We start from the raw sequence: 25,995 nt of genomic DNA on the forward strand, positions 1-25,995 counted from the left end.
TTTGTTTCAAACTGAGAGAGAAATCGCAGTAGACCAGTGCTTTTATGGCTTTACCCTATCTTTCCTCCCATCCCCACCCCCCCCAAAAAGAATCTTCCATGGCAGATCAGTGTGTTTAAAATTAGCAAAGCTGCCCCAGTTAAGTAAGGGTGAATTCCTCACTACGCCCCTGCACTGAAAATTCCTACGTATTATGCACTCTTCTCCAATGAGAACTTATTCCCTAGAAACCAAAATCCATAAAATGCTCAACATGGTACAGAAAAGGTATAAATAAAAAATACTCCTGCTAAATGTAAACTATTTTCATAATACAAAGCCCTAACAGTTGGAAAGTGTTCAAAGGTAAGTGGAGAGAGTTGTGGTGCTTTTAGAATAAGAGAAGGAATAATTCGGAACTGATTTTCTATACGCCACATCTCTTAGAGACCTTCTCTTGAAGTGAATCGAAGGAGATACTGCTTTGTGTGCGGGCAATGACAGGAATCTTTTAGGGCTCTTTGTTTCACACAGACTCTCAGGAATAGATAGATGTCAGCATATGTGAGGGGTGGATAGGGAGTGAGGGGATCAAGGAAGCAAAATGGGTTTATAAAATCCTGGAAGTGAGAATGAGAGAGCTCCTGAAAAAAAAAATTTTAGGACAGATGAGAAGAAATAACACAACATACCTCATGGTAAAGACAAATAACATGTTAGCCACTGATAACTTGAGAAGGTAGGTAGGTGAATGGATGGATAGATGGATAAATAGGTAATGCTAAGAGATTATATTCACATAAATGGAAAGTTCCTGTGTTATATACTAATTTTTTGAGGTTGACTGTATCAAAGAATTTTACACCTAGAAATTAAGAGACCTTAGAGGTCACAGAACATTTTTTTTGGTCACAAAGCAGATTTTATAGACACTATCCAAGAAAGAAAATTACACTGAAGGGAGAAACATTGCTCTGAATAACATGTACCTTAGTTATTAAATGTGAAAATTCACGAATCAGTTGCTCTCCTGCATTTCAATTTTTGTCCGTTTTTAGCCAACTAAAGGTATTTAAAAACTTGCCAACACTGGTATATATGGCAATTCAGGACCAAAAGAAAAAAGAAAAAGAAACAACTTACAAAGTATTGATGATGACACTGATTAATTACTAATGCTTACAGAATTACATACAGGACTAGAACACATGCACGCAAAATAAAAATGGGTGACCAGTGAGAAACTAAGGGTAAGAGCAGGAAACCTCAGGTTCCTACAGAAATGGCCTGCCTATGTTTCCTAATAGACAAAGCAAAAACAGAAAACATAGCTATTCTCATGTATCAGTCACTACAGTGTGGAGGAAAATCCAGGAAGCAGGACATGCCTGGTCCTGAGAGCTGAGACCCCTCCTGGGGACCCAGTGTGAGGGTGTTGTGTTACTTAGTGAATCCCACCTTCAGAAACATCTTTATACATATATTTATAATGAAACCCATAGAACCTGTAGTTCAAATTTGCATACTCTCATATTTTACTAGAAAGTGATACAATAGAGAAAATGGAAAAGGGCACGTGGTTGCATGCCTATCCGTTAACGTTTGTTTTAAAGCAAATATTTATGAAACAGCTATGTGGTTAGAAAAGGATGTAAACAACTAGCATGCAACCATTATGGATTTTTTCCTAATAAGAAAATAACAGATAAAATGATACTAATAGTACTTGACTGGTAATAAATTCAACCACAGTTACATCAAAATTGAGATCCTCTGTCTCTTGTGATTTATTGGCAACAGCAGAATTGTGCAGAGGACACGCTTAAATATCCATGAGTAGGAGTTACATCATTTCATTGTAGTTGGGTATTCATTTATGGCCTGCTCAAGTTGTATTTGGTAATAAAATACATACAAGGGCAAGAGAGTGTGTGCCTGTGTGTGCCCACGGAGGGATGCGTATTAGCGTTAACTACAGGTTTCTACATAACACTCGGAATATGTTTAACCTAATTTCTGATGTGGTAATTGAGTAGCATTCTCTGCTTTTACCTGAGCTAACTCTTCTTTTTCTTTCCAACCTGGCTATTTCTCCACTGTCTAAATCAAACTAGGCTTTATTTCAGTCCAATTCCAAGTAATAGAAGGAAGCTGCTTCATATTTCAGCTTTAATCTAATCTCTACTGAAACATCTATTTCTATAATTGATGGCTTACTCTGTTTCATTACAACTTGTTTTGTTACCAGACAGTATTTTTGTTACTAAGAGTGCACACTGACCTTTGAACCTTTTCCAAGCTTTGCATTTGGCCTTGTTGATCTGTATGTTGGTCTGTTTTGGCACTAGGACTTCATGGTCTAAACTATCTTTACGATATCTACACGTCAATGATAGGACTGGCCCTTCTTCTGTGCAGCGTCCTAACAGTGTTTTTTTTTTTTTTTTTTTTTTTTTCAAAATACTCTTACTCATTGAAAATTTATTTTGTAATAGGTTTGAGTTCCAATAAAATCTCTGTTGGTATTTCTGCCTGGTTTCCCTGATCTTTTAAACAGTGTGTTAAATACAATTTAGCTTTTTGCCAATAACTTAAGAGTGATCACAGGGAAAAATCAGAGATTGCCTATTTTAGTACAGTGATAGTCACTGGATTGTGCGAAACGCATGGAGCTATTGCTCTACACTGAGTAAGTCCTGTTCTTTGTATAGTTTTCCTCTTTTATCACTTGTTGCCAGTTTTCACTGGTAAGTACCATCCATATGCTTCTTTTGTAGCAGCCCTACCCTTAGCCTGACACCCCCCCCCTCCCTTTTTCTGCTTTTGATACATTGTGGCCAAGGAGTAGCTGACCAGCTTGTTAAAAATGTTTCTAAAGCTACGGGTAAATAAGCTTTAAATCAGAGCCTCTTTGGGGAGGTTTAGTTTTAGGTTTTAGAGCATGAACTGCTGAAACAGCTCTTTTGGGTATCTGGAGGCATTTTTTACCCCCTTTAAGTGAAGGGGGATCACAAGGTGTATTTTAAGTAAACAAGTAATCATATTTTTAATCAAGTACTAAAATTTAGATTATTTTATATTTGGGGTATTTAATGGGTATTCTTAATTTCTTTGAAAAATATAGTTTAGTCTATGGAATAAACATTTTTGTTCCTGTCATGTCTTAAGTTCCAAAGGATTGTTCTATCCTTCTCGCCAAATCGTTAGAAATGCTATTTCTCTGAAGTTGATTCCCTCCCCTTTCTTTTCTTAACTTTGGTTGGTTAACTTAGATGTCTTTTTTTTTTTTCCAGTAAGTATAGGACACCTGAGAAAAGGGAAAACTGTTTTGTTTTCTTTTTTACTTTGAAGGGACATTGGTCTAGCTCATGAGAGACGACAAGGAAAGACAGCCTGAGAAGGACGCTGCATTTGCAGCTGTCAGTGCTAGACATCTGTCAGGACGTCAGGGTTTCGTTTCTGCTGCCCACATTGGAAACCAACTAGAGTCATTTTTTTTTGCTCTTTACATTATTACAAAAGAATGGCTTAATAACGAAGTGTGTTTTGCATTTCAGGTTATGGTTTTGTCGACTTCGACAGTCCTGCAGCAGCTCAAAAAGCTGTGTCTGCCCTGAAGGCTAGTGGGGTTCAAGCTCAAATGGCAAAGGTGAGTCGAGAGCCAGTCGTCGCTGCTCTGGTCCCTGGCTTTGGTTCTGAAGCCTGGCATTGGTGCTTTGCCTGTCACTGCGAACATCCTCCCTCCATCCCAGACAGCCTGGGTCACTTCTGAACACCCGTCCTGTGCCCCCACATCCTCAGTAGTACTTTAAGTGAGGTGGAAGCCACAAATGCTATTTCGAATCTGTACACAAGTCCAACATTTTCAGACACTGGTTATTTATAGGTTAGAAATCTCTTCTTTAGTAGTTCTACAGTGGCTTTACTCAAGGGTTGTTTCTGATGAACTTTTAGCATTCTAGATGAAGAATATTGTTAAAGTGAGGTTTATGCCCCAGTCCTTTTATTGCCCAAATGTAAACTCAGGTTATGTCATACTTAGTACCTGTAGGGGGCACTTATTCAGAAATTCATATAATTATATGCATTTTTTTTTTCCATTTGTGGTCCTTGAATTGCTGTGGGAAATATTTTCAAGCCTGAAACTCACCAATTTGATATTTTGTATATCCTTTTCAAAAGATCGATAGTTTTATATTCTCTGGCTTCTTGAAGTACAAAGGAAAGTAATTTTGTGCTGTCCTCTGCTACTTCTGGCTAGTAGCATGTGATCATTCCCTCAGGGACATTCCCATTTCCAGAAGGAAAGATTTATAGAAGTTAAAGAGTTCTAGGAAAGAGATAAGTTACCTGCTAAGACCTTGAGGCCCCTGAAGGACACAGGTGCCCCTACCAAGATAGACATTTACCTTGACTCAAAGATTCAACATCATGAAAGATGTCAGGAATTACTGAAAGGAATCACCTTTCTAAAGTAGTCCTTGACTTTTAATATTTTTAAAGCTTTGAATGGAGTTAGATATATTTTTTTATGTTTGTTTATTTCTTTATTTTGAGAGAGAGGGAGAGAGAGAATCCCAAGCAAGCTCCACACTGTCAGCACAGAGCCTGACACAAGGCTCAAACTCACGAACCACAAAATCAAGAGTCGGACACTTAACTGACTGAGCCACCCAAGCGCCCCAATATTTGGACATAAGTTGGACATATTTCAGATTTTCTCAAACTCCAGAGTAAGAAGTTAAAATAAACTGAGGGGCACCTGGGTAGCTGGATTGATTAAGTATCCGACTTAGGCTTAGGTCAGGAACTCGTGATCCGTGAGTTCGAGCCCTGCTTCGGGCTCTGTGCTGACAGCTCAGAGCCTGGAGCCTGCTTCAGATTCTGTGTCTCCCCCTCTCTCTGCTCCTCCCCCGTTCACGCTCTGTCTCTCTCTGTCTCAAAAATAAATAAACATTAAAAAAAAAAAAACAACAAATCTATAAATATTAAGTATCATGATTTTCAGATTGTCTATACTATAGAGTAATTAATTCCCTGTGGCATTATTGAAAGATCATGATTATGAGGATTTTAAATATATTTTATTATGATTGTGCAGTACCTGTGTTGTATAATGATTTACAGAATGTTTAATCTGCCTCTGTAAACAATGGATAACCATACATTTTATAAGCAGGACTTTCAAGACACAGTCAAAAAGACAACTCTATTTTTCCCTCTACTCTGTCCATTTCCTCTGTTCTATAAAGTTCCTGCTTCATCCTCTCATGGATAATATCCAGGGCAGGTCCCATGACTTTTCCCGCCACTCTCATTATCTTAAAACGTCCCTTCCATTGCTTCTTTCATTCCAGGTCTTTCTGATAAATTTTTTTTCGGTAGAATGCCTCTTGATTTTTTTATATCCAAACGTCACGGAATAGAATTATCTTTCGACACATTTCCAGCCATTTCTAAATGTACTTACACCAAACTATACGATATTTTAAACAAGATGTTGTATAGGGAGTCTCAAGTTACCTTCTAAATACAGTTTGTAAAATGTCAGAATCACATGGAGAGGTTTTGAAAACTGCTGAGAGTGGGCAAAAGAGATAGGTGTCTCGGCTGTCACTGGTGCTAAAAGAAATCACAGCTTAAACTGCAATTGTCTGCTAACAACTGTATTGATTACTTGGTGATCAGGAAGCAATGTTTTAAAGGTTTATATCCCAATACAACCATCTATTACGTGGGTATATACATACATATGTAACAAATGTATTTAAGTCACATTTTAGGAAATTGTAGAAAAATAGGAAAATAAGTAATGACATTTTAGGAAATTGAGGGTGGTGATTCATGTGTAATACATTATGATTTTTTATTATTTGAAATAATGTAGAATGGGATCCTAATTAACATTTTGATGCTGAACATCTGATTTTTAAGAACACGTTACTGATGTTGTATGTGTGATGCCTGTAATTTAAATGTCCAGTCCTGGTGGGTTTCGTTGGCTTGTTTGGACTTTTTTTTTTTTTTTTTTTTAATGAAACTTTGAGTATCCCATTGAAGCTTCTCCCTTTTTCCAGCTCAGGTCTGCCCTAATTTGTAAGCCTACAACAGGATAGGAGCATGATTAGTTTCTCTCCTGTTTCCCAAGCTTGTTTTTCCTGTGCTTCCATCAGCTAACTGTGATTTCTTGCCCCCTATGCCCCCGCCCCACCACCTTGGAACAGTGGTACAGGATGGGAAAGTTTCTTGACCTGACAGTGGTATAATCTGGTATTAATTTCTCTGGCCAGACAGAGGGCTAATGTTTTCCTTCGTGGAATGCTTTGGGAGGTTTTCAGAGATCTCTTACACCACCACCACCACCACCCCTAATTGATCTTTCTCCCGTGGTTCCTCGAAACTGGTAAATATATGCCTCAGCTCCTGATAATCTAAGAGTCTAACTTCAACCCCTTTCTGCTGAGACCTCCTTGCCCTTCAAGGCTGCCTTCTTGGAAGGATTTAACACAACCCTGGGCCAGTTCTACCCTGCGTGGCCCTCATCTGATCTGCGTTTGGCAACTGTCTGTGGGAGAGTAGGTAACTTACTAACCACACTTATATGCCCCTTCAACCAGCCTTTTGCCTTTTAGATTCCTCAGGTTTAAGTCGGACATTGATCCATTGTATCCACCAAGCTCCACGGCACACAGATCAAGCCTCCTGAGTGGTCTGTTCAAGCCCCTCTTGCTTGACTCGCAGTGATAGGGAAGCAGCCCACATGGTGAGACTCAGAACACATCAGCATTTCTCTCCACATACATGTTCATCCTCAGCCTCTCCAATCTCTCGTAGCCAGACGGAGGTGGGTGGTCAGCTAAGCACCCCAAACCAGTTCTCAGCAGCTCTCTTTAGGTGGTCTGGTTTCTCACTCTGGAATGTCAGAGTGCCAACCGTTGTTTTGTGGCTTCTGCTGAAACCAAGTTAGAAAGAGGGCTATTGAACAACCTGTTACAAATGCAAAGTCCTTCTTTAAAGCAACCCTAAGAGCACTTACCTAGGCATCTTTTCAGTGCCAGTGATATTAAGCAGCGTGGTCTATGAAATAACCACTGTTTTGAAGGACTCTTTACGCTGCATTTAGTCAAAACTGGACTGGGTCTAGATTGGCACATGTCAACAGTGCACCTGAACGCCACTTTCCTGTGGATTGATAATGAGCACTGTTCAAAGGCCTCCTTAGGAGACTTGGGTAGTGTAAATTGGCTGGGAAGAGTGATCCCGCTCTACATCATCTGTCGGGAAGGAACAGTACGTAGGTTCAGAGATGCTGGCAGTGTGCCAACATCCTGCACTTCATGAATTTCTGAATTTCTTTAGGTCTCTGTGGAAAGATCGAGTTTCCTGGACCTGATTTATTTTTTATCATATCATTAAAGTTACAAAAGATATTTTAAATGCTAGAGGGTCCATTGTTCTGTAGCATGGCACCATGGATTTGAAGATCTGGAATTGACTTCATCCCTTTATGCTGTCTGGATAAAGGAGCACCTGGCATGCACCTTTTGTGGAGACAGTTTTTTAAAAGAAGTTAAGGTCTGGCTCCCATGTTGAGTCATAAGGGACCCGTTGCCATCCACTTTTTGCTAGTGAATTAATCAGGATACTACATAAGGTTTTGAAAATTCATGTTGTTACATATTAAAGTCTTGATTTCTTATGTAATTAGAAAAAATTAAAGTGCATTCCAGGGAAATCAGGGGGTGGGGTGTGGGGTTCAGGGTGAGGAAGCATATAATATTGTTTGACACATTGGGTACCTGGGTTGAAAAAGGACTCCCCAGATACTCAGAACTGAAGTGCAGAATTGAGAGTGGAGAGCATTCAGCAGCAGAAATGGTTTCTTATTCATGTTTTAACTTTCAGTACCTTTCTTGGTACCTGGCATAGGGTAGATACTAAATGTTTATTTTGTTGATGACCAGAGAAGCCAACTAAGTGAGAGAAAAACTTTCTTCCTAGCTTGAGCAGATAGTGACAAGAATGGGACATTTAAAAATTAGATTTATTGAGCTCTGTCTATAGAGTACCCTGATGAAACTTATCAAAAGCTTTTGCCAAAGGCTCAAGGCCATTCCCGTTTCTGTTAAACTTGGCTTTGTTTCAGATGTGTTTGTTTTTAGAATAGAAGACTCAGAATCAGTAAAGAGAAGAGAAAATTTCAGATACCAAGCTGAAAAGACTTAACAACCAAATCAACATTGGTAATATCTGTTAATAGAATGACTTCTCCAGGCCTTTCAGCACTACCTCTTAAGGCCTGCTGGGAGTCAGCAGGCCATCATATGTTCTTTGCCTGGTGGTGAGCGAGCACATTTTTTTCCCCCAGTAAATAGGCAAAGGAGCAGGAATTTAATCCCCCTTCCACACAGAGTCCACCATGCTTCAGGCAGTTTGCATTCACATGCCTGTAAGCAGCTCTCGGCTGGTTGGTGAACCTATTCAGTACAAGGGAAAACAGATGTCTGGTCTTCCTGCCAAGTCCCTTTCTTGCATGTTAGGAACCATTCCACATGCACAGGGAGGTTTTTGTTAATTTCTTTCAGATGATGACTGAGTGCTTTACACCACACGGGACCTCTGAGCCCTGCTTTTCTACTCAAGTGAACATTAGTGGCCATTTATCCCTCTCATGGCCAATGTGGGAGCTAGTTTTCTACTTGTTAGAGAAGCCATTGAACCTTTTCCATGCCTAAGGATGGATATAAAGAGGCCTGTTGGCCCCACTTTATGTTTGGCCACCCATAATTTACAGAATAATTGTTTTTTGGGACATAACATTGTATGCAATAAAACAGAGTTATGGTTGTCACTGATTTTAAAGAAACTAAATTACCCTCATTCAAGAACCACTCCCCACTCACTGCAAGTATTATATATTCCATTCACTATGAACGTGTGGTAATTAGGATCCATGGACACTTTGGGGATTAGATATTTTTGTGGCCAGTCCTGCCAGCCTGGAGTTTCTTCTCTTTTCTTTCTTTCTTTTTTTTTTTTTTTTTTAATTACTGCAACTTTGTAGCTAATGTTTGCAGGATAAGTTGACCATTTGAAAAGAAAAATAAATAACATTAGCTTTAAAGATCATCCCAAATGAAAAAACTAATTGAGTTGTTGCTGTTGAAAACAAATGTATTAAAATCATGGGAAATATTCACTTGTGTTTAGTCTACTTTTAGCTCACTTTTTACCAATGAATGGGTTAAGAGCTCAGTTTCTTTCTGGATTCTGATTTTAGTGCTTATTTTTTTCTTCACTGGTGAATTTTCAGGTTGAATCAAGACTTTAAAGAATGTAGTATTTTACACATATTTTAATCATATTTTAAAACATGGATTTAGAAAGTATTTTGTACCTACATTGTTAACCCTTTTAAAAATACTTCACATATGACAAATATCCTCTGAACATTCTTAAATGTTAGTCATTTAATTGTTATAATTGTAACTTATAGAGAAGTCTCCACAATATTTGTGGTATATGTTTCTTACGTAACATTTTTTAGGCCATATCTTTGCCCAGGGAAGGTTTTAATTCTTTTTAATTAGGGGGTTCCCAGCTTTATTCTGAATCTGACTAAGCATGATTCAGAGATTTTTCTCATAAGATAGGTTTGATCATATCATTTCCTTGTTTCCATGCTTCTGAAACCTCCCCGTTTGTCAGACTGTGGCTTTCTAACTGCAGTTCATGGACGGCAGTCCCTCCTTCCTCCTGCTTCCCCTCCCCCACCCTAGTACATGAAATCACAGGATAAACACAGCTTATCTCCCCAGAGTATCAGTAGTACTTGAAAGTATGAGGTCAGAAATACTGTTTCTATACTAAAACAAACCTAAATAGTTAGGGAATAGATTGCAACATTTACATGACTTTTTACATGACTTTTTTTTTTTTTTTCTAAGATACAACACAAGGCTTCAAAAAAATTTTGCACTCTGGCAAGGTTACTTTGGCCTCTGCCTGCCGACTCCTCAGGATACATAGTCCTTCTTGCTGTTCGCAGCACTGAAATGGAAGTTTCAACAGCAGTGACTGACCAAGTAGAATCAAATTCTTTAGAAAGCCTTTCACAATCTGATTTCAGCCTCAACGACTTGTTTGTTTCCCAAGTCTCAACTCAATGTCCTGCCCTCCGGAAAGTCTTCACTGTCTTCCCAAGACATGTTTCCCCCCATCCGTCCTCCCATTGTGATTGGTACCCATCTCTGTCATAGCACTTATTACTTGTGTTTCTATCTCTCCTACTTAACTATAAGCAGCTGGAAGACGGGACTGGAGTCAAGGCTATTTTATGCGAGTCTGGGATGCATGAAATGTGCTGTACACATCATTTGGCTGTAGGAGGCTACGGGGCTCATCAGGACCCACCCTCAGAGAAAGGACTCCATCTGTACTGGCCAGTTAAGGACCAGACTTCCATAGGAACAAATAGAGCCTTCTGCACCGCAGGAAATCTTCAGGGACTTGGGAGGGTAGAGCCCACGTGAGATGACTAACCCAGGAGCTGTGCAATTAATGGGGCAAATGTAGTAAGTGAAATGAAAATAAGGAGAGAACATTTTACTTCTCACCCTACTGCAGAAGCATTTGAAAACTTTCATACCTAAGACCATTTTGCTTTTCTTTATATTTCCACTTTATCTGTTAGTGTTTTTTATTTATTAAATCACTTTCCAATTTTTATACCTTAAAGATATAAAGATAGGTTTTGTTCAGCATAAAATAATCAGTCGTTCCACATTGAGCTGATCCTGATTTCAGCTAAAAGCAAAGCATTTTGTTCAGTCTGTGAAGGGTTAATGAGGTTAAGTATTTGGCTTGCTAGTGAGCATTTGAAAAATTTCACTTTTTTTCTTGGATCCACCCACACTGACACACCCCAGGGACTCCCAGGCCTGGAGCCTCTGCTGCACACGTTTGGGACTGGTCTGGTTCCATGTTGCTGCCCACTGTCAGAACCAGGAGGTCATAGGGACAATACTTTTTGCCCATAGTTTCTCCAGATTTGATAAGTTGAATGCTTGGAAATACCAGAGCATTTGCCATGTCCTAGGATACCAGGTTGTTATTTTAAATCTTACCAGGTAAGTATATCACGAAAGGTCAATGTTCACTTTTACTCCAGATGACATAAAAGGACGGGTTTCATTTCAGGTTTAATTAATGATAGGACAAATTTAAAAGTAGAGACTTTTGTACAATTCAAATATGTGTATGCTTCAAAGCACTGTGCATTTTGGACACCTAAAATATGAGTTTGCCATTCTGTTGCCTAATGCTAAAATATCAATGAATGACTACTAAAAGTGCTCATTAAAGAAAAGTCATAAGCCTGCATAGTTCAGTGTGTAAAGATACACTTGGTTAGTAAGATCAAAGGAAAGCCTGATTTAAAATGAAATTAAAATTCCAGTCTTACAATTGCAGAAGTGATCCTGCAGAAGTGATTAGAAGTGATTCTAACGTGGTCAGAAAATATTCCAGTTGTCATATAAGCTTTTTCTCTGATGATTTAACACTAGACTCTTAGTAAATATACCTAGTAGTTACTGGTTCTCAGAAAATTCAGTTGCGTATCTTTGGTTTCAGCTGATTCTGTCTGAGCAAAGGAAAGGTGAGTGGGAAATGATCTAATTATTGCTCCTTAAACATCATATGCATATGAATTACCTGGAAATCCTGTTAAAATGCAGCTTCTGATTCTGTGGGCCTGGGAGGGCGCCTAAGATTCTGCATTCCTGATAGGTTTGCAGGTAATCCCATCACTGCTGGCCCCTGGATCCCTCTTTGAGGAGCAAGGATTTAGCAGAGCTCCCTTCCCCCATTTACTCTTGAGTTCACCTTTATGCAGATTCTAAAGTTTGCTCTGCCTAGAGTTTATCATTTTATATGTCTTTGAGTTTATTTGTCTTTGTGAATTTACGGGCTCTCCTTTCCCCGTTGGTGATCACAACTCAAAAGTAAGTAGTAAGGACCCTGCCATGGAGCAGAGGAAGGGGATTGAGATAAAGCCCCAGTGGACTTTAGACGCCTTGGTTCAGAATCCGTTATCTGTCTCTGGATTGAATTATTCACAGTATTACCCTTGTGTGCAATAGTGTGCCTGAAATGGACTCCTAAAAATAGTAGTGGAGGAGAGGTTGGTTATTTTTGGGAGCGCTGCAAACAGCTGAGAGTGTGGTTCAATGAGGGCTTCCTCTCCAGCTCCGCAGTGCATGCCAGCAATTCCACCCCCAAATCCGCTAAGAACGACGCAGTGGAATCATGTCCGACCTGCACAGATTGTCCAAGCTTCAGACACTGTTTTCAAGTGTCCAAGGTGACCTGGGTGTTCTGTAGCTCCCATGCTCTCTCTAGGTAGCGCTCTAAAAGGACCTGAGCAGAGAGAGTGGCTCAAGAAAAGTAAGTGTGTTAATGTAAATACTTCAACTTCAGTTCGACATTAACGGACAATTCTCTGTTCTGTTTTAGCAACAGGAACAAGATCCTACTAACCTATATATTTCTAATTTGCCACTGTCCATGGATGAGCAAGAACTTGAAACTATGCTCAAGCCATTTGGACAAGTTATTTCTACAAGGATACTACGTGATTCCAGTGGTACGAGTCGTGGTGTTGGCTTTGCTAGGTAAGCACGCTGCTCTGTCTTTATCGTGTCAGTGACAATAGCTCTGCTAAGTTTCCTGCAAAATAAAAGTCGAGCAAAAAGAGAAGAGGCAGGGTTATGGGAGCCAGCTCTACCATGAATTTAAATGTGTAAGTTTTGGTTGGTAGTTTTTCCAGATCTTTTGGGAGTTCATTAGGATTCTTGAACCGGAGGACACTAAATATTCGGTGACCCAGGGCAAGGAAATACCACATGAGCAATAGTTTTGAAAATATGTGTCCTTAATGTTTTGATTAATTAGACCAGATGCCTATAACTTCGTAAAAGTAACAATCATAGGCATCTAGATTTCATAAATAAATTGGTATGTCTTTTTCTTATTAGATGGAAATTTGATTCATCATAAAGTCAATGGATTAGATTATTTCAAACATTCAGAAAGTAAGACAATGATTGGACACCTGTCTAACCACCAATTGCTACACCAGTTGTAACATTTTACAGTTTTGCTTCAGATTAGTTTTTTTTTTTTTTTTAAGAAATATGTTACAGATATATCTAAAAGTGCTTTCACTTCTAGCTTTTTTTTAAGTTTATTTATTTATTTTGAAAGAGAGAGTAGGAGCAGAGCAGGGAAGGCAGAGGAGAGAGGGGGAGAGAGAGAGAGAATCCCAAGCAGGCTCCCATGCTATCAGCGTAGAAGTCTGAAGCAGGGCTCGATCTCACAAACCTGAGATCGTGACCTGAGCTGAAGTCCTGAGTCAGACGCTTAACCAACTGAGCCACCCAGGGGCCCCTTACAGCTTATTTTCATACCTTCCTCCCCAGAAAGGATACTTCAGTGTATTGGTTAATTTGGTTTCCAACAGAAAAATCTTAAACAGAAGGAGCTTTGATTTTTGACATAGTTCTAATTTGAAAGCCCATGCACGAAAACTGATTTTACATTATTTAGGAACCTATTCATACTGTGCAGGAACACATAATGTCTGTATCTTTCAACGTGTTGACTTTTATTTTAGAAGAAGAACTGCTGGCATTTTACTTTCGTATGCAGTATCCTATTTGGTGACCATCATGTCTCCCATAGACCTGTGAAATCAACATAAACAGCATTGTTTACTATTTTCCATGTTAGAAAATGGAGTCAAAGAAGAAATGTTTGCATTTTCACCAGACTTCCAAGCACTGGTCTGGGACTCGGTTCTTCTGGTTTTTATCTAACAGCTCTTTCTGTTCTGCCAGATAATTTTAAAACAAAACTAAAATTTCTACGGGTGGAAAGTCACCCAAACTTGCATTTCCAGTGTACCCTTCATTGCCTCAAAGGTCCAAGGGAAACAGTGAAAAGCTCAGCACCATCTAAAAATCCTTACCTCTGTGGGTGTTCGGAAAGCAGATCAAGCAGTTTCAGTTTTGTATCCAAAGATGGAACCCAATTAAATTCTATGGCTTTTTAAAACTGTTACTACCCATTAAAACCAAGATGTAACTCTCTGGGTAATCAGGAGTGTAGTGCATTTTGAATAGATTATTCAGTGTTTCTTCCATTTAAAAAAAAAAAAAAAAAAGTCAAAATAATGTAATTTCCCTGAAATGTTTCTCAAACGTTTTTAGCCACCTGCAGATGTAGAATAAATTGTGAAGTTAGGCTCCGTCCTCTGCTCATTCTCTGAAGCCAGGGTGACAAAGAAGGTACATAACTGACTTTGCTGACTTAATTTTAAACCTAAAGCTAACGTAAAACCATACAAGGAGTGTCCTGTGATTTTCACTCGTTCTTATCATGACTTTTGAGTCTGTCCTTTTGTGACTATATAAAAGGAAAGGTCATCAAATGACTAATATTCTGGCAGCAATAATAAATACAGTCGTATTTTGAGCTGGCATTTCTGTTTTAATTCAATATCATGACCAAGAAAGACTATTGTGTATCGATTGCCACTTTTCCAACAAGTAGAAAAAACTGACACATTTGATGTGCTTGATATTAAACTCTCTGGGTATAATGTATTTCTTTTATGATTCAGAAAGTACTCTGTGGAGACCAGTTTTCATTTTATGACAGAAGTACACATACAACAATTAGATAAAAGAATAAACCCACTTTTTCTTATTCACATTTTTGCTAGGTTTCATTTGTATCTAGTAAACCTGTAAGAGTGCTCACATGCACAAAACCAAATGACAACTAAGAGATCTCTAAACGTGTGTTTTATTTTTATGGATGAATAGGATGGAATCAACAGAAAAGTGCGAAGCCGTTATTGGTCATTTTAATGGAAAATTCATTAAGACACCACCTGGAGTTTCTGGTATGTTGTTTATCTAAAATTTTATCAGTAGTTTTTTATGTAATGTATCTATAATTTTAGCACATGATGTATCAAGAACCACATACTCTCATTTAGCTCTTAAAACTTATTTCTTTGATCGTACAAATAAGACTTAAAAATGTGTCTCTTCCAGACAATGGGTGTTTAAATAGGAATGGAAGCCATCCCAGTAGGACAGAGGGTCTGACTTGTGGAAGCCCCTCCTTCTCTGGTAGACAGGCCGTCCTGTAACTCCCCATCTTACCACTACCATCCTCAGTAAATCTTGTGTCCTGCAGTCCTGTCCGTTGAGGGCCGAGGTACTTTCCATCTTAGCTCCTGCCTTTCTCGTGGAAGGTTTCAGCATGTGTCACCGTGCACCCCTTCTGGAGCCCGGACCTCAGTCCCTACAGCCCTTCTGTCCAGTCCATTCTAACCACCTCCTCCCAGCGCTCTGCCTTGTGTTGTCATGACCAAGAATACCACACCTCAGGAGCTTTTCATTCCAAGATCGTTCTCATTCTAGCTCCCACTAAACCTGATCCAAAATACAGAGGGATCTTCCTTTACCACTTTTCCATCCCTGCCAAACCTCATCTCCGTTCTTGAGTGCTAAAACCATTTCTTCAACAGTATCGTGACTTCTCTTGTACCCGTACCTTGGTCACACCTGCTTTGCAGAATGCTAAACCTGGATTAATTCTACAACAGGCCACCTCCTCTGCCTCTATTAAATCCAGGCAGGTAAATGTTGTCTCCAGCATGACCAGACCCCCAGCATCATTGGTCCTCATTCAGTTTTCTCATCCTTCCCTGGCGGCAGTCTCCACCCACCTGCTCCGTTCTTCCTTAACCCCCTGTCAACTCTGAGCAGATGACTTTGCTTCTTACTTGATGAGTAAAATTGAGATCACAGGTGGAAACACCATCAACTTCCTGCCTGTTCCCAACAAGGACCACCTCCATCCCCATTCTTAACTCCTTCCTTCCCTGAAGTCTCAAAAAACAGGGGGTCCCAAGCTGTGGCCTTGATCACGTCCCATCAGGACCTTGCTCTGCCAGTTATCCCCTCCCTCTCTTATAATTTCAAAGTCTTTTGCCTTTATTTTTTTTTTCCAAAAAAACACAAAAACCTTTATTTTCAATTTGTAACATCTCTGGCATGACTAATTGGTAGAGAAGTTGAGAAAATGCACAAATAATACTAGGAACAAAAATTGTGACCATTACTACAACAGGCCTTTTTTTAAATCACAGAATACAGAGAACAAAACTATGAACTATGCCAATACGTTTTAAATTTGAAATAGTTTCCCGGAAAAATCTATCCATTTGTGTTTGAGATCATTCACGTGTCTCTGATCTTGAAACTAAATTAAACCAAGCACTGTGTTCCTCTCTAGCTTTTTTCTCACATAAACCTTGTAAGAGTGTAGTCCCCATTTCCGCCTTACATTCATACCTCAGCCCTCCCCAACCTGACTTCTTCCCCTTGTGTCTTGCGTGGTAAACTGTCCATATTAGTCTGCTGGGCTGCTGTGTCAAAGTACCACAAGCTGGGTGGCTTAGACAGTAGAAATGTGTTGTCTCAGTTCTGGATGCTGAAAGTGCAAGGTCAAGGTGTTGGCAGGGAGGGAGGGGCCTCCCTCCATCCTTGGCTGGTAGATGAGCATCTTCTCCCTGTGTTTCTTCATGCCTTCTTCCCCCTGTGCATGTCTGTCTCCATGTCCAAATTTCCCCTTTTTTACAAGGATACCAGTCATTCAATCAGGGCCCACTCTTTTTAACCATAAAGACTCTATTTGTAAATAAGGTCCTGTTCTGTTATTATGAGTTACCAAGGGTTAGGATGCCAGCCTTTTGGGGGGTGGGAGCCATGAGAACACAATTCAGCCCTTAACACTTAGCTCCTGACTATCCAGTTTGAAGCTTCTCTATCTTTGTGATGCTGTCTGTCTGCTATACTTGATGCTGCTGGTCCATTACTCATCCTTGAAATGTGTCCTCCTTTGACGTCTCTTTCACCCATCTCTCTGTTTTCTTCCCATCTTCTGTTACTTCCTTCTCTTTTTGTGGGCTTTTTTCTTCTATCTAAACCCTAATTGTTGCTATTTCCCCAAATTCCACAGTTCTAATAGACGTCATGCATTCTCAAGGTTTCAGCTGGTATGTACATTCAGAAGCGCTCATCTCCTACCCTGGCTTTTCCCCTGAGCTTCAGGCTGCCTGGTCTCAGTCACCACACGTTCACTGTCTCCAAAGAAGAATGAGCCCCCTTTCCCGTCTAATCCTGCTCTTCGTCAGTTAGGCATTTCTCAGTGAGTGGAACTGGTACCCAGCCAGGCACTCAAGCCAGAAACTCAGGGTCGAGTCACCTTGGGCTCTGCCTTCCGCACCATCCGTCATCTCTCACCTACAAAGCCATTCAAGTCCTTACTTTTTTTTCTCTTGATAACTTCTAGAACCTACCCTCTCCCCTCCATCGCTCCCACCGCAGCCTAGTTTAACCCCTTCTCTGTCACCAAGGCCATTACAGCAGGCTTCTAATTGCCTGCCTGATAGCTAGCCTTTCCTTTCCCAGATACCCTCCCTGCCTGCGGCCAGCGAGTTTGATAAAATACAGGCCTCTGTGTCATTTTAATGGCGAAAAGCCCCCTTCTCCCTTCCAGGCTCTTAGAATGTCATTGAAGGCCAGAGGTGAAAGGGCTCTTGCCTACTTCTTGAGCCCTCTCTCTGTTCTCTGCCTTACTATGTACTGTCCTCCCAGGCCAAACTGCAGATGTATTCCAAACATGCCATGCTGCCCTGTTCCTCTCTGCTTTCTCTCATATGGTCTCCAAGTTAGTTCCCTCCAGTTCCCTTTAACCTGGCTCTCCAACCCTCACCCTTCAGGCCTGTGTTCAAATCTTGCCTCCTTGTGTGAGAGCCTCCCCTGTTCAGTTGGGTTGTCCTCTGTGTCCCCTTAATATGTTTAAATGTGTCAGTTGACTAAACCAGAAGCTCCTTGAAGGCAGAAACTTTTCTCATCTTTCTGTTTTCATCCCGGCACAGTACATCAGCCATATGTTTGTTGGTTTTGTATGAGTTTCACTGTACTGTTCACCAAGACAATACTACATGTTCACATGCTCGTGTGCTAACGGCCGACCACCAACTGGAAGAGGTTTCCATTTTGCCCCATACACTAGGCTGTGCATGTGTAACTGGTGTTGAGTATTTATTCTGCTGTAGCCCCAGTATTCCATGCTTCACTGGGTGGCTGGTAGTGGTGATTAGAGATTTACTTTAATTCTCCGTATCTAGTTAAGTCTCACTTCGTGGAAGAACCTATTTGTAAGTACATATGATACCACAGACTGCACTTCATCTTGGCATGCTAAAACCCGACAGCACACAGTTTGCAGGGCTGCATGTGAACTTGAACTGCCTGAGGGCACAAGTTTGGAGCGTGCAATAAAAAGACCTGGAATACACTATTCCAGGGAACTCAACCTTGTGAAGGAGCTTCCGTTTTGTTTTTTAAGTTTGTTTTGTTTTCCATCAACAGCACTTGAGTTGAAAGAAAATAAAAAGCAATGTCTTTACCCTCCAGCCAAGTAAAGACGAGAGAAATTTAATACGTGGGAGCTTTCTGTAAAGCCTACCCCGCGGGGCCTTCTGAGGTTACCACGTGTGCACAGCCGACTCCTGGTGTTCTCCTCACTTCCCCATGTCATCAGTGTCAGGACCCCACGCTCTTAGTCCCTCTGAAGGGCTGCTCATCCACCCACCAGTGACCACTTTACTTTCTCAGCTCATTTTTACGTACAACAAAGAAAGTTCGAGAAGGAAGAATACCCCTGCACACTATTGTTTTGCTATTGTGTGAGTCTGAGATGAGATAAGATCTACCAGTTTCCTGAATGAAGTAGATCTCAGGGTGTCACAGATCGAGATTGGACTTCATGGTTGTATGATTTAAACTGTTTTCTTTGAAGTGGGTTTAAAGACTATTGGTCATACCTATTCAAGGAAAAAAAGACCTTGATTTCCAAACCACATGTAAATGATTGTAGGAGTCTCTGTACCTTTGCAACTAGTAGAGAATAGTTTCTTCTAAGTTGTGCCAGGTGTCACCGGGGGGGTAAGAAACAGATTCCTTCTGCTTCCAGAGAATCACTGCTGGGGGGGGGGGGTGCAGTCAAGTCACTCTCTCTGTTCTGAATCAGAACTTGATTTTGTGCCATTTTCTAACGTTTCCTGATTTTTTTCTATGTATTAGTTCCCAACTAGACTGCAAGTTCTTTGGCAGCAGGGGCTGTTTTATTTTTAATTTTGTGCTAGGCACAGAAAGCCTGTGCATCGCCCTATAACAGCAGAGGTTACCAAGTGGTTTCCAAGAGCATTTTTTCACGTAGGGCTCGCTCATCACAGTAATCATGGCTATTTTGAGGGTTTCTCTGAATACTTCTTTGCATGTAAACGAGTTTGAACTGCCTTTAGGCAGGAGTTTGAAATGTATAATGTGGGCCTTGGAAGGATAGTTCCAGTCAACTCAACTTTTCCCCAAAACAAGTCCCAAGTGGATTTGAGAGCCACAACAGAATTTGAAGCAGTTTTGAACTTCTCTGGATTTTTCCCCTTTTTTGGTACACATAATACGAAAATTTTCTTTGACTACCAGTCTGTTTATTAGATACTGCTCTCTCAAATTGCCTAAATGGCTACTGCATACCATGGGTTTCTCCAAGGAATGCATATATTATTTTCAGTAGAGCCAGATGAAAAACAAAAATATTGTCAGGCAAGGGTAAATTGAATGAGCCTCCACTTTAATGTCTAAATAATGTAGGCTCATTGCTAGGCAGACATAACGTCTCATAAATACAGTCAGAGGATGGTTTAATCAGTGATGCAAGTTGTTGAGCCGGCATAAGCAGAATTACCCAGGATGGTTTCTGTCAGAGTACTCAGATTCTTGCACAACTGGCAATTTGCCTGTGACATTGGAGCCAAGCAAGTACAGAAAAGAAACCCACGTTAGATGCATTCCCCAAAAGACACTATGAAAATTAACAAACTGAATAGTGAACTCATCTTAACTGTAGCGGTCTTAAGAAAGTCTCTAGGTGGCTAAGCAGGAGGTCAGATCTGCACATAAATTGTCACTTATCACGTGCCACCCACCCTTCTGCCAGCTCTTTTCATACCAGAGTGATGTGGCTGAATTCCCCCGCACCAGACATATTCCACCCTGTCCTGGGGGCATGTGCATAATGTAGTACGTGTTTATGGCTCTGTGATAATCCACATCAGGATTTTCAATCTATTTTCAATCTATTTTCTGAAATTGCTTCTTAAAAATCTTGTGCTTTGGTGCCTAATGTTACCATATATTTTGTTTTTTAAGTTTATTTATTTATTTTGAGAGAGAGAGAATCCCAAGCAGACTCCACACTGTCAGTGCAGAGCCTGATGCGGGGCTCAAACTCACAGAACCATGAGATGGTGACCTGACTGAAAACCCTAGAGTCAGTCGCTTAACTGACCGAGCCACCCAGGTGGCCCTGATGTTACCATATTTCCAAAGAGGCTTTATCTTCCAGCAAACTTTCTTAAATATACATAATAGTTTGTGTTGGAAAAAAATTACTCATAAGGCCATCCCCTCGATCCTTCCCCATCCAGCCTCTTGTTTTCCCCTGAAAATGTTGAAGCATTGTCCTTTTATTTGGATTTGTCTTGATTTCTATCTTGGTTTTGAGTGCTAGCTGGTTTGCAGTACATCAGATTTGCGCGGAAGGTTCCGAACCAGGGTTAAAGAACCAATGACTGCTTTGTCAGACAATCCAGGTGAATTTCACAGAGGTTTGAAATAACTTAATATTTACTTGATAAAAATTCTGTTACGGGGAAATCATATGGTGGTGGTTTCCCACACAGTGAATGTTAGAAACAAGGGATGGGGAGCTTTCGTTAGTTAGACCAGATGTTCAGATTAGGAGACATGCCCCAGGCAACAACACTGTCACTCATGGTCATGATTCAGGGTTCTGTCTAAAAAATGCTCTTCCTGTACCTGTCTGGAAGAGAGTACAGTCTCTGAGAAGACTAATGAATGCACGTTGGCATGTTAGCTGGAACTGTCCTAGAGTGCTTGCTCCGTGCCTTCTGTTTTTGCCTACGCATACACACACACACACACACACACACACACACACACACACACACACAAAGTCCACATATATGTTCAGTGCTGCAGGATGCAGTGTGATTACTCATCTTTCTTTCTGGACCTCTCCATGATGTTCTCGGAGTCTGAATACGTTCCTGTGTGCGAAGGGCGAAGAATTTTAAAAGAGAAAAATGTGTCTAGCCCTGGATATGTGAGTCATTATATTCTCGGTATTGTGCTGGCATCGTTCTGCCACAGCCCGAAGCTTCGTCTGTCATGGAAGGGCTCCAGTGAAGTGCATAACTGCTGGCCAGGTCTGTCCAAAGACCTCAGCTTGTTTTACATCTGTTTCTGTGTTATTCTGACTTTTCAGACTCGGTATATGCCCAGCAGGGCTTGAGAACTGCTCCTACCCACATTTCATAAGTCTCTGTCTATAGGTGATATTATTTGGGCATTGTCCTATGCCAGGAGGCAGAAAGGTAATGTTTAGAGGAAAAATTACGACTCTAACGAAAAGGCTAGAAATCTTTCACGGGTTTTTATTGCCTATTTTGTTCCTTGAATGTTTGTCTTAAGCTATTGTTACTCTGTAAAAACAGAAAATGTTGACAGCTCTGGACAAAAGAAACCCTTGAAGACGTGTGTGATGCTCCTGGTAGTAGCTTTAGGACAATGTGATCACACCCCTGGGATTGCGATGTGTTCCTGTCTCCCTTACCCAGTGTGTACATAGAGCAGAGTCTAAATATGTGTATTGTCAAGACAGCCGCTCCAAGGGCTGTGCTCTTAGGAAGAACAATCACTGCCATGAAACTGCTGGAATACTCCTGGGTGGCCCGTGGGGAGAGGGCTGTCTTACAGCTCCAAACGCAAACTCATTCTCTACTGTGGAGGGGAAGTCTAGCTTTTAAAAAGTAACAAGGGATCTCAACTGGAAATGTGCCACTGTTTCAGCCTCAGATGCTTGGCGTGCCATGCCAGGCCGGTGATGGGGCTCCATCGATCATACCCAGCCTACAGCAGATCCCTCAGATCAGTTTTATACCTTTTCACTATCAGGTTCTGCCAGGGAGGAACAATAAATAGCAGAGTAAAATTTTATTAAAGCATAAGGACCTTGGGTGGGAAGTGTAAGTGTTACTGTGAAACAGTTTTCTGAAAGGCATTTGCCAGTAACTTCATCCTTAACTCCAACTTGAACATTTCTTCATTGTATGTGAAGCCAAGGCGGCAACCCCTGGCCAGCTTGTTAAAATCTCACAAAAATCAAAGTCCACGGAAAACAGGCCAGTCTCTAAAAATGTTTCTAACATTAATAAACCAGAAGTCCCTCTCCTGAGAACTTGTTTTAATAATTCAAAGGCGAGAGGAAGAGTCATAATTCAAACATTTGACTTCCTCCTGTCGTCATAGAATGATAACAATAGCTACTGTGCACTGAGCTGTTCTGAGCATTTTGTATGTTAATTGTAACAATCCTCTGAAATAAGTACAATTACTATCCCCATTCCACAGAGTATGAAACCTCAGACATTGAATAACTTGCCTGGAGTCACTAAGTGACAAATGGCAAAGCCAAAATTCAAACCAGGGAGACTAGTCTGGAGCCAGTGTTACCATACAACCTGACCACCATTTTAGCAGTCGGCATTAATGCGGTTAAAGAGAGAAATAAGATACACACACAGATGTTCATATAGTGTTAGTTACAACAACAAAGAAACTGTACATAAACCCATTTCAAAATGAACCTTATGTAGCCACTTAAAAAAAAAAAAAGATTCCATAATAAGACAGGGAAAGGTCCACAATGAAAACGGTAGGAGAAAAAGACTTACCGTTGCAAATATGAAAAGTTTAGACTGCGAAAAGCAGTAAATATAGAATAGTAAAATATTTAACTTGGAGTGATGTGGAAGGACTACATTTTTATTTTTTATTTAACCTGACTTTTATGTTGTTAAATCATTATTTTACTGATAGGTAAAGCTGAGTGGGAGAAGGAACCACTCTACAAGGGTCAGGAATGTGGGAGAGAACCTAACAAAATAGGCATTAGGAGGACATGCGTCTACGGAGAGAGGCTGTGGCTCTGTGTGGTGCTTAGACAGGACAGCAGGATTTGGTTAGAAACAAAGAGGAAGCTAGGCAGGAAGTGATGACGTGCACACAAAAAATGGATAATATGTATTAGATCCCTACGTCGAAATTTTTAAAGGAACAGCCCCAGATAGTTACTTGTGTGTTGCTAGTTGAGGAATTTTGAAAGTAGGCAATGTTATCAGAAAGAAAGCTAATTACAGTTGCTGAGTGGGCTGGTTTTCCACAACCGATGGAAAAACTTCCATCGAGGGCAGTTCACGTTTTACAGAATGTTGATTAGGATAAATACTGCCTAACTAGAAAAATGGGAGTTTGGAAGTAGCAGTTTCTCCAGCTGTTAGAACACAGTGAGGAAAAGGTCCACTCTGTTACAAACGACAGACAACTCTAATTCTCTGAGCCACTGGATTAGGATAGGTGAGGAAGACTTCTAGGAGGTCAAATTATGAGCCACAGTGGTTAGTCAAAGCAGGCATACCAGAAGTGATTTTTAGTGTGGATGTCAAGGGAAGACATTTTAGCCTAAATAGTTACAGAGTTTGAGCTTCAGAAGATAGGTAAGCAAACTGTTTGGTAGAGATGGGCAGTGAATCAGCAAGGGCATCACCCATAGAGCTCATTGTCCCTTACGATGGGACCAGATTGTTAGTACCACAAAATCAGGCATTCATAAAAGGTCATCCCAGCTCACAAGGCCCTGTGGAGGGCGCATTGGAGAATCCTACAACGCAGTCACTTTAGATGGCTCTGAAGAGGTGGCAGAAAATATCAGGTAAGTGTTTGCGTTTGTGGCATCATCTCTGGAAGGTTATATACTACAATGGTCAAGCTTTTGGAATTACATGTTCCTGTTGGTTCTGATAAATAAGTAACTTTTCTGTCTTGGATAGTAAGAGAATTTGACCTTCTCTCACACCCTTTGAGGCACACCCTTTACAAACCCAAAATATGGTGGTTAATTAAATTCGGCTAAGAATTCTCTGCATATTTGGCAAAATCAATCGAGTATGGCTAATTTGATAGAATTTTTATATCACTTTAATACAGGAATATATCTTAGGTCACAAATCATTTGTTAGGACTCTTACCAATTACTGTTTTGCATAATAGGATAAAATAATGCTAATCTAGAAAATTGACCATGTAAAAGATATGGGGTGACTGTTACATATGAATATTTTTGAGGTAATATGCCCAAATCTACCTGTTAATCATGGTCATATTGCTAGTATTCATGGCACTTCCTTTTCTGCATGTCAGTCCTCCTCAATATCTCCCTTCTGAAAAGAACAGCCAAGCAGGCCACCAGAAGTATCTGATGTGTAGAACAATCTGACATCCCATGGCATCTCTCAGTATTCAACCTGGAAACTGTGTATTAGGCTTCAAAACACAAATGCTAGAGACTTCTGGTCTGGCTTGAAGTAAGACACAGGATATGCTAATCAAATAAGGATATCTCATTTTGCAACAGCCTCCCACACACTTAAAAATAAGTGAGCCATGACACAGATCTGGGTGTATTTGTTTGCTTTCAATTCAGAAATCTAACTGAAATCTTCTAACCCTTGCTCAGCTTCATGCTAACATAAATATTTTAAAGAAATCTTCACATAGTTGCTTTCCTGAAGCACACGGTACAATTCATGTAATAAATAAGATATCGAGAACGCAGAGGGATAACCTGCTTTTCATAATGTCACCCAGGTACATAAAGCAGCCACTGTAAAAGAAATAACAGCCATTTCAGTATCAGAAGTATCTCGCTTCTGGGTGGCATTTTTATTAAAAAACGGACATCTCTCAAAACAATATTCTGTCCCATTAATGGCTAAATGGGTTTTCATAAGACTCTGCACTCTTGTTCCCATTAGATTGCCAGAGCTGTGTGAGATAAGACCCTATTTTAGCCACAATTGTATTCCTCATTCTTAACACTATACCTTACACATAGTAGGCACTCAATAATAAGTTCCAACTGCTAAACAGACCAAAGAGAATTTTTAACAGAGGAAAGAAGCTGTTAGAATTTTATTTTGCCTCACATGGAATCCTGGGCACTCCCATTTCCCTAAAACAGGGAGCCAACAACTATGTTTAAAAAAAAAAAAAAATCTGTCATTTCTGCTGGTTGTAATTCTTTAAAATAAGAAATTTGCTTTCCAACAATATGGGATACCTGCCAGTATCAAACTGTTTAAACTTACCTTTTTGCTTTTGGAGGGAGAAAAATATCCTAATGACATCACCACATCATGTAGTAAACATAATTCGTTGTTGAAAGATTCAACTACATCCTATTCCGTTTCATTTTGAATGATATATTTGCAAACGTGTCATTGCTTACCTGATGTTTACCTCATCGACTTTTACCGCATCATTAGATGTTTTTAGCAGGCTTTATTGTTGCATGAGATTGCTTTTTTTTTTTTTTTTTTTTGGCAGAGCATAGTCTAGAAGAATGAAAATGTATTGACAGCATCTTACCACAGATAGGGACACTTGGCCTTTGAGCAAATGTAGAGCTTTGGTGCTCCCAGGGATTGCTGCCTAAATACTTTTGTTCACACCTGCCTACTTAGGCAGCCCAGAGTGAATTTCTAGAATGTGTCCAACTTGGTTGCCTTCTTTCTCTGGATGAAATGATGCTCATGAAGGAAAATGGTCCATTTGCATTACTCAGTGTGCCAAGTTAAAAATCTTTTTTGGAAAACTCTTAAATCTCTGTCTAGGAGCTAGCTGGTCTTTATAACGCCTCTAGATAAAAGGGTGTCCTCAAAGTGAAGTC

General features: G+C 40.3%; 1 protein-coding gene across 6 annotated transcripts in view; it reads left to right on the forward strand.

Annotated features, from left to right (window-relative positions):
• The window catches only part of RBMS1 (RNA binding motif single stranded interacting protein 1), a 217,409-nt gene that overhangs the window by 177,230 nt on the left and 14,184 nt on the right, over positions 1–25,995 (forward strand). For all 6 annotated transcript variants that reach the window (XM_047083581.1, XM_047083583.1, XM_047083585.1 and 3 more), the window contains exons 4-6: positions 3,537–3,628; positions 12,496–12,653; positions 14,868–14,947. In XM_047083581.1, coding sequence (XP_046939537.1) covers positions 3,537–3,628; positions 12,496–12,653; positions 14,868–14,947 — 330 coding nt within the window. The remainder of the gene's footprint in view (positions 1–3,536; positions 3,629–12,495; positions 12,654–14,867; positions 14,948–25,995) is intronic.

Source organism: Lynx rufus, unplaced genomic scaffold, assembly GCF_022079265.1.
Source record: "Lynx rufus isolate CCGP_SWC_20201006 ecotype Redwood Valley unplaced genomic scaffold, mLynRuf1.p SCAF_2, whole genome shotgun sequence".
NCBI classification, from domain to species: Eukaryota; Metazoa; Chordata; class Mammalia; order Carnivora; family Felidae; genus Lynx; species Lynx rufus.